Consider the following 13702-nt stretch of genomic DNA (forward strand, 5'->3'; position numbering starts at 1 on the left):
CCTAACTTGGATTCTTGTTGCTTGCAGAAGACGAGGAGAATCTGACAGTCTGACATAGCAAACATGCAAAGGTTAGTGTATTTTCTTTTGAATCTAGATTCTTTTTTTTTAGCGATGTGTCTTATTTACAAGAGCCCAACTCTCCATTATTCATTTGAATGAACTCATTGACTCGTCTAACACATGAACCGAAATAGACTATACAGGAAGTTAAACACAGAAAAGCTAAAAGTTATCAAGGAGAGATGATCAAGGTGCCTACCTTGACACATTTTATCCATATTTTTTAGACTGACATGATTATTTTCAGGGGAAGGTTATAGACTATGAAGTTAACACCAAATAGTGGAAATGATGGATTATGTAACAAGCCTGTTTGAGCCAGGGCTAGAGGTAAAAGCAAACATGTTCCTTATTTTATTCCTGGAACTCCTGGGAGTTTGCAGCTTGAGTATATTCCACAGATAAAGACAGTTTAGCATATTTTGATCCAATATTTCCCCCCTGTAGCTTTCAATATTTCTTCACCTGAGTTATATTTCAGGCAGAGTGGATTTGAAACTGGGTTCATTTCCTTTGGCAAATAAGGTCTATCCTTAGAATTTCGTAGAAAGGAAAGACTGCTCCGTTTTGAAATAACAGAATGTGTTTTAGAATCATAATTGGCATTTTCACATTATCAAATACACTTACGAGACAGTTCATTGGGTACAACAGTGACATTGAATGAATTCTAATATAACAGTCTTGCACTAAATCTTAGCTTCATGAAAGGTATGGTATTTGGCATTTGTTCAAATAACAGACACCTGTTGAATCACCTGTGTTTGTTTCATTTTGAAGGCTGCGGTTTGTAGTGCTATTGAATTATTCCGACACACATTTCTGTCACTTGACAAACCAATTTTAGGTGGGCTTCAGTGGGCTAGGCTAAATAACAGAAACACTTTTGTGTTTAATTTAATCCAGTTTAACATCACCACAAACTACATCCTCCAAAATTATCATGCAGTTGAACAACCATCTTTTCGGGTGTTGCTTCAAGATAAACTGAACTGTTATAAGATGAATTTAGTGCAGGACTGTTATATTAAAATGTATTCATATTAATTTTCATTAGTGGGCTATGCATGCTTAATGTTTTGACAAGTGACTGTATGTTTGACTGGATAAGATAAAATAAACTGGACCACATTAACAGTAGGAATAATACTGCTGCAGTAATGTTAATATTACTCTTTTTGGTTGATTAACACTGTGTCAACCGACCATGTTTCTCATAATGTGTTGAGCCACCACACGACCCATCACCAATGGTTTCCGGGCAGGGGGCTGGTCCGCGGCCCGGTGTTTGGGGACCGTAACGCCTAATCACATTGTAATGAGGCCATTGTTTACCCAGGTGATTTATAATTCATGAAAACGTGACGGTGGCAGCCACAGGGCGGTGGTAAGGAGATGCGGCTGCGTTTCACGTCCTGCCTCTGAAGCACCGCTCACCACCAGCGGCTCCTTTAAGAAAGCAGCGCCGCACACTGACGAAATTTCCTCGGCCTCGGTATCTGGCCGTCACTGCGAAGTCAACAAGAGACGAGGCTGCTAGTATCTCTGCAAGCTCCGGGCCCTCACAGGGAGCTCTCTCCAGGGAGGAGGGGTGCGCAACTGGTATTTCTCTCGCAATTTGCGGGCTCCGTGTTTCCCAGGCTAACCGTTCACGGAGACGACGTTTATTCGGCGTTCAGAAAAAAAAAAAGCGGATATGGTTGCGATGGATGGACCAAGTGAGAGGCAGTTTTCGCCGTGAGACTGGCGCTAATTTGGACGGACTGAGCAGCAGCAACAGCAGCAGGTGTACTGAAGGATAAAGCGGACTAAAGGCAATCTCAGTGTTCATGAAACTTTGCTACGATTTACGTGCTGGGTAAGAACGCTCATTTTACCTCCCTACCCTACGACTCAATTCAAACGCCTGTTATTTAACAAAATCCTGTATTGTTTTATGTCTCTGAGGTGTCATCCAAAATGCGGATTATCTGGGGCTCATTTTGTGTCTCCTAACGTTGCGGGTAGAAAATAAACATATAGAACCGTTATAAGGTTATATAACTTCAGACTCCGGCGTTTAATTAAGTATAACGGACACATCAGTGTTCAACCAGTGGGGTTAGCCGAGCTAACGTCAAACTAACGGTCGTCCGCTTTCGATTCAGTTCAAAAACATCCATTGTCTCTTTTTAAAGGACAGTTTCCGTGTCTTTAATCCACAACCACCCCTTGCACTCCTATCTCTGAATAATGTGTTTAAATATTCTCACACTGGTAAAATAATTCAGCCCGCACTTTGTTTAATGTGCCGCTTAATGCGCCTAAATAAATGACTTGAAGGAAGCGCTGGTGTGTTCACTTGCGGTAGGAAGCTCTGACACCTCTCATTTGAGAGCTCCGTCAAACCTAAATATCAGCGGGGACAGGGTTCAGTTTCCTGCCCCCCCCAATAGATCGCCGCCTTGTTGACCTCAAACACAGTTGAAATTTGATTAGGTTTGATCCGACTGGCTGCTGCTGTGCCTCCAGTTTTATGAGGAGGGGGCAGATTGAGCCGTTGTTAGGGAAATATTGATTGTTTACATGCATGTTTATGTAACCGCATGGCGAAATGAGTAGGACTGGTGCTGAGTTCAAGGCTAACGAGAAGTCACGTACCAAAACATTAGGTACACTTGTGAAATCGAATAATACAGCAGTCCTGCACTAAATCCACCTTTGTGACTGTTATAATGTCCGGTTTATGTTTAAAACAGCATCGGAAAGGTGGTTATTCAACTGCATGATCATTATGGAGGATGTAGTTTGTGGTGATGTTAAACCGGAACTTGAACTGAACACAAAAGTGCTACTGTCATTTAGCCTAGCCCACTGACTAAAACTGGGTTGTCAAAATAATAGAAATAACATTCAATAGTACTACAAACCACAGTTGAATCAACGGCTGTCTCAGTTATTTCGAACATATGAATACAGTAACCCTCATGCAGCTAGGGTTTAATGCATGGCCGTTGCATCAGAATGCATTGGTTTTCTCTAGTATACTCAATGAATTGGCAGGTGTGTGTAATTGCCTCGGCGTCACAACCACAGTCAGCATGATGTTCTGTCATATTAATGTTTGTGAAACTGTAAATCTTAATAATTCATTGGCTAGTTCAAAGTGTTTGCTAATGAACTGCTTGTTCTTGTTCTTGTATATCTCACATGATGCCCGTGGTCGATCGTGTCACAAACTGACAAACTGTGTCATTCAGAAGCTGAGAAAAAATAGCCCAGATATGGTGTTGGCTTTAAAAAATACATGCCGTAATAACAGACTTTTGTTTTTGTTCACCCAGCTACACACCGTCTAGAGGAGTGCATTAGTGGGTTAGGTAAACGCTTGTGTATTCTTCTTGTTCCTACTATTATTCCTGTGTCAGAACATGATGGCCGAGGCTGTGCTTGTACATGTTTCTCTGTGCTTGAGACCTTTGATTAGCCTTAAACTAATAGGTCTTATTAAATGACTCTCCTCCATTCATGACTAGGGCAATAGCTTCTCATAGGCTGAATGGAAAATTGTAAGGCTTCTGTTCTCTTACAGTAGCACCTGGCAGCATACTTTGTTTCAGTTATTACACAACACGGCGGTAGCCTGATGTTTTTTGTCTCCTGACCATCTGTTGCCTCTCACTTCATTATGAATGCAGGAAAGTGAATGAAACTAAAGTTGCAGCTACCCGTCGGAACATTCTGGCTAAAGCTTGTCGTTTGGATATTTAAAGGTCATGCTAATCCCTCTCTCTGTCCCTCTGAGTGTCTTATGAAACTTGCAGAAGTTGAGAATAGCTCCATGGGCGAGTGCCTGTCTATACCCGGGCCCGTTTCTACAGAAGCTAAGCAGCATTTATGATAATGAAGACAGGATGTCCTTACATGGGTTTACGCAGCACATTCGAGTGAGAGAACCTGTAAAAAGGAAACTGGCTTCGCACCGTTCACCGGAGCGGAAACACAACAACACTGTGGCATTTTCATCTAACAAGCGGTTATTAGCAAACCTGACTGCCTAATGTTTCAGAAAATGAGCTTTCACAGAAAGTGGTCTACTTGTATGAGGGCGTGAGCTTGTTGTGCTCAGTGTGGGGCTCTTTGAGTGCGTCCACTTTCCTCCTTTTCTTTCATTGATAGACAACGTCATACCGGATGTGCTACTTCTACCTCATGGGGCTATAATATCCTCTTATAGATGTCAAGGGTGATGGTGAAGGATTACACCTAAAGTGCCTCTGTGTTCCTTGATGAACTCATAAGGCTGCTCAGCTTGAACGAGAGTTACTCTGCAGGGTGATCACACTCATTAAGCTGTTCATAGTGCTAACCCTATCTGGAACTATTGTTTTTGTTTTAATGGCATTAAACTACCAATATAATGGAATGGCAACTAGTGTCTTATGTTTACCACACAGACTTGTATTATACTAATAAACTAGTTGGCCTGTTGCAATAATAGAAATCACAGTTTTGGACAATTTTGCTGAAAATTACCAACTTGTTTTTGATAAATAGTTCATCCAGAGGCATCACAGAGAAGAGATTAGAAAAAAACAAACTCAAAAGCGTTTTTTTTATCAAGTTATTCTGTACATGTTAATATGTCCTGGAAACCATTGACGTCATACCCTTGGCTCCCTCAAAATTCTTTCGGATAAGGACCAGCATTGTTCTGACGTAAGTGCCTTCCAAGATGGCTGCCGAGTTGTGAGACTTTACAGTAATGAGCGTACGAGCCACAGTTACTGAAACATTGTGTTAACTGAGCATTTTTCATGTCAAGTGGCAGCAATTTGATGTTTGGTTTGCAGGCTAGCAGTAGCCTCATACACATCTTATTACAGTGTATAATGCAAAGAAAAGTTTACGTACAAAACTTGTACGTTGTTACCTATGAAGGAGATTTGAATCTAATGTAGGACTGACAGACCCCACCACAAATGCTGTGTGAACACTACAAGGGACAAGTGTTACAAAGCGGCAAAGCGTGTCCACCGATACCGCCGCCAAGTCATTTAAAAGCTGGTGAAAGAAGACGTTTGATTGGTTAATATGTCACTGTGTTATTGGAACGTCTAATACGGTTGATATGTAGCTTGTCGTATATAGCAACAAGCCTCATATCGTCAGCTTCCATTGTAAATCGTAGCTTGCTGCTTTTTTGCCGCTATTTTGAATGTAGCAAGAAAAATAATAAAGTGCCACTGAATGTAAAACCACCGTAATGGTATATTATATCCATAAATGTTGTAAAAATGGATTTATAAAATATTTGAAACGGAGAAAAATTTAAATCCTTACATCTGTGAAACATCGTGCACTCTGTAGTTGTATTTATTTGACTTGACGGGATAAATAGACCACTAGAGTAGCTGCTGAAATAACTCTGTTAGTCATCTAATCGTTTGCAGGAATTGCAACTGAGATACATGTATGTAGGCCAAAGTTCACTGGAGGGCAGCTACAGCCTGATTTCAGGGAGGGATTGGGATTGGCTGTTGCCGTAAGAGTGACCCGTGTGACCAGGAGTAACCTCCGGCTACTACAGTTCATTAGCAGAAGATTACTCGGACGCACGCGGGCATGCACACATACAGTGTATTGCACAGGGGGCTCACACCGAACTTGTAAAGCTCCTCACCCGTGACTAATGTATGCAGTAATAAACAAACACAGTCAGCCTTTCTGTCTTGTCATTTGGGTTCATGTGCATGTGTGCGTGCATATCTTTGGTGCTCTGGTGTTACATTTTATGGCTCCTCTACCTAGTGTGCTAGAAGGGACTTCTAGTTTAGGTAAAGATAGATGGAGGTGTGTTTGTGTTTGTACAGAACCGAGCAAATGACTCATGAAGGCTGTGTGTATATCTCCACAGTAAAAGCCACAGCGACCAGACCTTGAGCTGGAGCACCCTCCTCTACCCTCTCCCCCTGTCCTCTCTTTTCATCTTTTCATCCTCTTGTTTAAAATGTTGCGGTTGAAACTGCCTCTGGACCGGAGAGAGAAATCCTGAAACAGGACAGAAGACACGGCAGTGATAGGAAAACCTGGGAACGTGTAACGTGATCTTAAGGAGGAATGTTTTGGCCTTCTTTGGCACTCACTGAATACTTTGTAGTTTTTGAAAATGGCCGTTTGCATGCTGAGTTTGAACTGACCAGCGGGTGACTGGGCTTGTGCTCTGAGCGTGCTGGAAGTGGAGTCAGGTGCTTATCGTGAGAACAGATTTCTTTGTGACAGGTGTCTTGACAAGTGGAGGGACGTGTTTATTAACCTGCCACTTACCCCGTTTCCACTCACCCCTCAGGGGGCAAATATAAACCCGCCTGTCACGTCTGTAATTTCCACTTACATTTGGCCGTGTGGGTGGGTTGTGTGTGGAAAGGTGATATTTGTAAAACGTCAGGTTTGTGCACTAAAAATACCATTCAACGCCTCTGTGTATCTGTCTGACTGTTTCTGGGGTCACCTCAGTTTGCCATGATTGCAACCATTACCCTGACTTCAGACAGGAAGCCAAAGTGCAGCAAAGTGCTGTCTGTTCAGACTGGATGTGGTGTCGTTGGCTGCCGGCTACTTTCACCATCGGTTCTGTGATATAAATCATCAGATCACGGATCGTCATGCATGCCCCTCTCCCTGCTGTTGTCCTGGAGTTTCCATTCCCCCATTACAGTCGAATGTCCATCAGACAAGCCGTGTTTATACAGAGAAGTTACCGGTTGCAATAAATCGTAATTATTAAATTACTGGTCACCCATCATGAAGAGCTCTGGAATGCCCTTCATGATTGTTGACTAGATGGATTTCTGCCTCCTGCAGAGATCATACACCAGGATTGATCAGATCAGCATGCCTGTATTTACATGAAACAGAAGTGAGTGAGTCGATCACATTTCATTCATTCATACTAAGCCCCTAAATAATGCACAACCTTTGAGTAAAGCAGGCTGGTAGGTCCAGGCATTGTGGCAGCCTGATTGAGGTTTTTACACAGAAACCTAAGACTAACGGTCGGCTAAGTCTGACACCAAGCCAATCAGCTTATCAGTTAGACAGTCAGTCACAAGCAGCAACAGTCTGACGCCAACTCACTCAGATAACCATCATTTTGATGTGTGACAGTCATTCAGTCGAGCAGATTAGGTAATCTCCGAGGATTACATAAAGAACTGCTCTTAATCTTTTACCAAATCGCAGCAGTCAAAAAAAACAGCATGTCTGAGCATGCACATCGTGTAGCTCTGCGCTCAGGTGATGGAGAGAATGCTGGCCTGTCGTGACAGCTATTTGTGACTTAATGCGTTCGGTCAAATCATGTGCTGTGTACTACAGTGGGTTCACACAGTTTTTTTTATTTAGTCAGCATCTCAGATTCACAGAAACGGTGCTGCAAGCAAGAATACAATGCCGTCCACAAGCATGTTAGCAGTAGGGATGTCACAAAGATTTTTTGCCCCAGATCCAATCCTGATCATTTAATACTGAGTATCAGCCTATCTGAGTCCTGGTACAATTTTTTTTTAAATTATTTTTTACATGTTTAATAAATAAACTAAATCTCCCTCCCTGGTGATTCATAAAGGCTTTCATTTTATTATTGTATTCTCCTAGAACATGTGTGCACTGTGCAACTGTAGTACAGTAAACTTCAAAATCTATCCAGTATAGACGTATATGCTTGACAGTTCAATAACTCTGCAATGCATTATGAAAAAGAAAGATTTTCATTGTACTTTTACAACAGTGAAACCCTCTGCATTGTGCAAAATAAACAACATTAAAGAAACTAAAACTATACTGGATCTTATCACAAAAATAACACTTATACGCACAACCGAGCTGGTTGGTTTTGACAAAACAATTAATATTGTATAACTTGGACATTGACACTGTCACAGCAAATACTAAATCACAATTCTGCTTAGACAAGCATTACAAAACTATAAAACAGGAATCTCTCAGTTCTGTAAAGTAATACCACACAGAAAACGTGTTCAGTCACGTTCTTCAACGTGGTTTTCGGTTCACAGCAGATGTAAAGGAGATGCATAAAATTGGCCTTGGATCAGTTTGATCGGATCCAACCATTTGAAGAAATGCCCTGATCGGTCCGGATACCGATCGCGACATCGCAACTTATCACAGTGAAATATTGTGTATTCGGGTATTTGAATTTGAGACGAAGCGGAGACTGGCATTTTGCTTGTTTTTCTATTCATATGAAGAGACACTGGCTCTGTGTGATGACTCAAACAGCCAGCCTGCCATCATTGCATCTGGGTTTTTGACACCGAAACACAGCCATTAAGCCTTTCACAACATTTCTCAACAATGCCACCACTCCTGCCATGGAAATGAAATCAATAAATGAGGTTGCCAGATCTGCTGCTGTCAACTGGCAGTGGAGTTAAAGGATGTGGTTGCCTTATCTTCCTGTGTAGGGCAAAGGGGAGCGCAAAACCCAAATGCAAACGAGACATCTGTCGGCTGTGGCTTCAGTAGGTAGAGCGGGTTGTCCACGAACCAGAGAGTTAGCGGTTCGATCCCCTGGAATGTGCCACATGCCCAAGTGTCCTTGAGCAAGACACTGAACCCCCAGTTGCTCCCAGTGCATGGCACTGGTGTGTGAATGTGTGAGGGAATGGGTAGATCTGTTTGTGACTGTAAAGCGCTTTGAGTACCAATAGGTAGAAAAGCGCTATATAAAAGCAAGGCCATTTACATCGGTACCATTTAAAATTAGAGGTTGTCCTGTGTTATATCATCTTTGGGGACATTAGTGTTTGTACTGAGCAACACAAGATGAGTTTGTTGTCTTAAATCACAAGATAATATTGTTTTTAATCTAAGGCAATTGTGTGTTTAGTTGTTCCCCAAAGCTTAACGGTTTCTTTAAGCTTTTGAAGAAAGCTTAAGGTTACTTTATTTAGTTAGTATTGCTAATAAACATGATTTTGAACTGATATATATGTATGTTTAGGCAGTTACTGACTTTATTAATCAATCTACCAGTTATTTATAGATCAGAAGGGCCAGTCCAATAGTATATAGTCCAAACATATTAAATGTAGCCCTAAAACAAATGATTATTTTTGTCAATTAATAGTTTTGTAACTTGGCTATCAACCATGGACACCACGTAGTGGACGCCACCAATGACATCAATGAGTTGTTGTAGCCCTACTATTATATCATGACAAAGAAAAGCAGCAGAACATCCCATTAATGACTTTTTAGTCATAAGAAAGAATATACCCATTGCCTGTACCCATGGAAAACATAAATTATAAAAAATATTATTCTGTTGCTGTGCCAACCTTGCATTATGGTAGTTGTGTATTTCGTCACTTTTATTTAATTAGCCAGTTTGCGGCAAAGGAGAGGGCTTTCAGTTCAGCACTGTTGTACATACTGGATTTGAGTGAGGTTAGAGAAAGAAGAAAATACTTATATATGTTTTTGCCAGTATTAATATTATTCTTTCATAACCGAGTAGTCTCTAGGAAGAGCAAACAAAAAGGAAGTAGAACCAATGTTTACAAATTAGAAGGATTAATGAGTGTTCCCTGGAGGCAGTTTTCCGAGCCGCCACTTCATCATTCTGTCCTTTGTATCGTGCACCGCAGGGTTGCCGTCCGCCATGTTAAGGTAAAGCCCAGGTGTGCGGTGTTGACCATGCTAAAGCGCCTGGACAAGATCCGCTTCCGAGGCCCAAGGACGAGAGAGGACTTCCCGGATCTGGCCGAGTCGCCGCCCGCCTCCGACAACGAATGTAATGACGACATGCAGCTGAAGCCCAGAGCAGCTCTACGGGAGACAGAGGACGTCCTGCGAGACCCTGTGAGTGCTCATCAGGCACATAGTGCATATGTGTGTTGGGTTTCACAGAAAGGGATATGGTTTGCTGTTCTCCTCTCTTGAGCATTTTCTCTTTCTCTTTATCATCTTTATTTCTTTTTGTGTTCCTCGTCCACACCGAGTAAACAGTCATCTTTTTGTTTTTGTTTGTGTTAGCACAGACTGGCTGGGGCGAACACATATGGCGGCGTTTTTTTTTTATATACTCATGAATTATTCTATTTGAAAAAGATGCTCCGGCCTCAGAGTGATCTAGCACAACACGAAAACAGAGGGAGAGAACCATGCAGTAGCCGCTGTTTCACCTTTCTGATGTGGTTTTTGAACAGGAGAAGGACGCAGGAAAGGCTTGTAATGATGAAGAGAAATGAACGAGGTGACAGCGGTAAAGATTTTTCAACTCTGGACATGACACGGAGATGGCAATCAGGGGCTGCCAAGAGCGGAAATAGTGCTAGCGCTGGCGAGATGAACAGATATTGGAAAGCAGGAATGGAATGAAAAATGGGAGGAGAGAAAAGATTAAAGCAGGGAAAGCGATGAAGGAGGTAAGAGGACAGGAATGTAGCCTCAGACGGCTGGAGTCCGAGATGTCTCGAGGAGAGGACACGTGACATGTGATGAGATTGGGGAAAAGGGCAAACTTGCGCAATTGTAAAAAAAAAAAAAAAACATTTATTTTTTTTCCTCCCACGCTAGATGCTGTTCCCATTTCATGAAATTAGATGCTCCCCTTTGTCCTTGCTGTGACTGAAAACACCAACATTGTCGTCATGACTGTCATTGATTGGAAGATACCCAAATTAAACACGCTGGATTAGCGACTTGATTGTATCATTTCCTGAATGAAGGCCCAGGGGATCTTTGTCCTCCTTTGTTTCTCTTCAAATAGACAGTTGATGTAACTAAACCGGAGTCTGTTTGAAGATTGTAAAAGACTTTTCCTTGTAAACTGCATCAGGCCTGGTGGTAAATTAGCGATTTCAAGCAAATCAGTGACATAATAGTCTAGCTCTTTTATCATGTTCTCGACGCATCTGCAACACGTGTCAGTATTTGCATGCCCTTAGAATGCCACGTGTGCACCTGTGCGACTGTGAGCTGGTGTTTGTGCGTCTGCGTGTGCGCTGGGGTTGTCGTGTGTGAGCGCCAGCCCACTGGGGAGGCATCGCCCACATCAGAGCGCTGATGAGTCACACTCTGAAGCCCCAAAATAGACCAAGCTAGCTCTTATCCCTGCTGCGACACGTACACACACACATGAAAGAGGCATGCACTTTCACCCATGGAAGATGTTGTTTTATACATTTTATATATAAAGCCTGCCAGGGCTAGGCGGATGCTCATCTTCTCTGCCCTTTATGGTTCCCTACTGTCACACTGGAGCCCACCCAGACTGCAGCGACGTCTGCCTGTCTCCACCCTGCAGGATCAGATCACATGACCTAGGTCTAAACCTCACCTTGATTACCTCATCTGTTAAAAAGAGGACAGAGTGTGCCCTTGGGCTGCAGAATGAATACACTGATACTTTTTGACAAACTAACCTGTGTCATCCATATTAAATAGGCAGAATGTCATTGGACAGATGGTGTTTAGTCATTGCACAGACGACTGCACGTGACCTCATTGGCTTCTTACTTTTCCTGCTAGATCAAGCAGCTTCCTCATTGCATTTGTCTCTCTTTAATATCTGTTTCTTCTTTTAAGAATATATGGAATATTGTTCATTTGTTCAGGTAAAAAAAAAAAAAAAACTATTTAGACATTTTTTTCTGAACCAGGAAATAGTTAGTTAGAAAAGTTTACCTGTTATTAGGGGTTAAGATGGGAAGCCATGAAGAATAGCAGATGGGTTTGGGGTTTTATTCACATAAAAATGACTCCATAACTTGGCAGTAATGGATCAGTTTGGATAAAGGTGGTCATGGCAACCCAAACTGTTAAAGAATAAAAGAATGTGTGCATAAATAAAGGTGGGTTATGGGCATTTAAAGGAGCCAAGTGGCTACAGGTGCAGCAACCACACAAAAGATATGTTGACTCAGTAAGGCCTACGTTAAATTGAAGCACTTTTTTTTTTGATAATTTCCAATTGATTCCCCAGAATCACTGCTCAGAATAGTATTACCCTGAACAAATATCTTTAGTTGGGCCGAAATGATTATGTTATTCCACATTCAAGAATAACGAGCATTCCCACAAGAGATGATGTCAGTATGTTGAATATCTTAATAATATTTCTTCCTTCTGGATATGCACTGTTTATTGATGGATTTATTTTTTAAATGAGGTCTCAAAGATACAGTGTAAATACATTTCAAATAATAACGCTACGGAAATAAGCCTCTGTTATTACAGTTTTAGTAGCTGTCCCCTCAGTAGTCATGGATACATGGGCCTGTAATCTTACCCCTGGGATTGAAAATCAAGTCTCTTATCTCTCTCAGTTAAGGGCTAAGGATCAGCAATATAATGTCAGTAAAATCCAGAAACAATTCCTGGCTGTAATCAGTTTGGACTTGTTGTAATGTTAGCAGTAGCCACACTGAAAGTTGTCTTTCTATGGATCTGGATTTGTATTCACTGTAGAATACCAAATATGTAGGTTTAAGATTGCCAGGTAACTTAATGAAGAGATGCACAGTTATAGCTGACGCTGCTTTAGGGGGTTGTGGTCATATTTCCCAAGAAGACCACTGACTGCTGTCTAAATCACTGTAGTAGGTCAGATGTTTGTCTTGTAGCGTACCTGAGTATACCTCAAAGATTATTTTTTATTTTTAGGGATTTATATTATTTGTGTGTGCCATATACTGTAGTACTGTATATACTGGTATGAGAGGCCTCATGCCAGGAACAACTAAAGTACTTTTCATACAATTTTCAAAATCACTGTGTTGATTGAGCAGGAAATTGAGCAGGAAGGAGTGGTTTCACTGGCGGAGAAATAAAAGTGAAAGTAGAAATAGACAGCTGCATAGACAGTATACCCATGTGTGTCTGGTAGAGTTTGACTGCATTGCTGTTACACTGTCAGAGAAGATTTTTTGGAGAGCAGCTACCGTGCTCATTTAGTCTGGAGGTTGGAACAGCCTCACATTCACTGTCGTCTGTCAGCGTCCGTTGTTTTGTCTTTTTTGTGACAGAGCGGATCCGTTTGTTAATTGTTAAACATCAGACGTGGCAGAGCAAAAAAAATACCACCAGCAGCTTGTTTGACCGATAATCGGCCAAAACGCGGCAGAGGTCTCTCGTGACATGTGTTAATGAGCACAACAAGGCTGCGAAATCACGCCCTCTGTATTTCTCCTCCTACTGTGAGCCCCCTGAGAGAGTTGCAGGCTTAAAATGCACACAACAACAGGGAGGGAGTTGGGTGTTTAAAGCGTGCGAGATCCCAGGAGCTGCTCTACAGCGTAAACTAGGATATGTGTGTGTCAGTCCTGTGCTAAGGCAACAAGTATGAGAATGTTGATCTAGAGGCTGAACACAAGAAGACAAGAAGAAAAGAAAAAGGCCTTAAAGAGATGGGACTGCACACCAGGTATTGATTGTAGCAGCTGGATGCCAATAAGTGCTATGTCTGGCTATCAGCCTTCTGATAAATATTTATCTAAAACTATAGCTATATATAACTATATCTTGTTTGCATGAACCCTTGCTAAAAAACTAAATCTCTTGATACGTTCCCTTTTATATCCTTAAGACTGATGTGTCTGGATGCCATCTGATCAGGAAATCTGTACATTAGCTG

General features: G+C 41.8%; 1 protein-coding gene across 6 annotated transcripts in view; it reads left to right on the plus strand.

Annotated features, from left to right (window-relative positions):
- Positions 1–1463: 1463 nt before the first annotated feature.
- Positions 1464–13702, plus strand: part of gramd4a (GRAM domain containing 4a) — a 46212-nt gene continuing 33973 nt past the window's right edge. For all 6 annotated transcript variants that reach the window (XM_084573117.1, XM_084573119.1, XM_084573121.1 and 3 more), the window contains exons 1-2: positions 1464–1921; positions 9714–9927. In XM_084573117.1, coding sequence (XP_084429243.1) covers positions 1893–1921; positions 9714–9927 — 243 coding nt within the window. In that variant the 5' untranslated portion in view covers positions 1464–1892. The remainder of the gene's footprint in view (positions 1922–9713; positions 9928–13702) is intronic.

The sequence above is a fragment of the Chelon labrosus genome, assembly GCF_963514085.1.
Source record: "Chelon labrosus genome assembly, chromosome: 23".
Taxonomy (NCBI): Eukaryota; Metazoa; Chordata; class Actinopteri; order Mugiliformes; family Mugilidae; genus Chelon; species Chelon labrosus.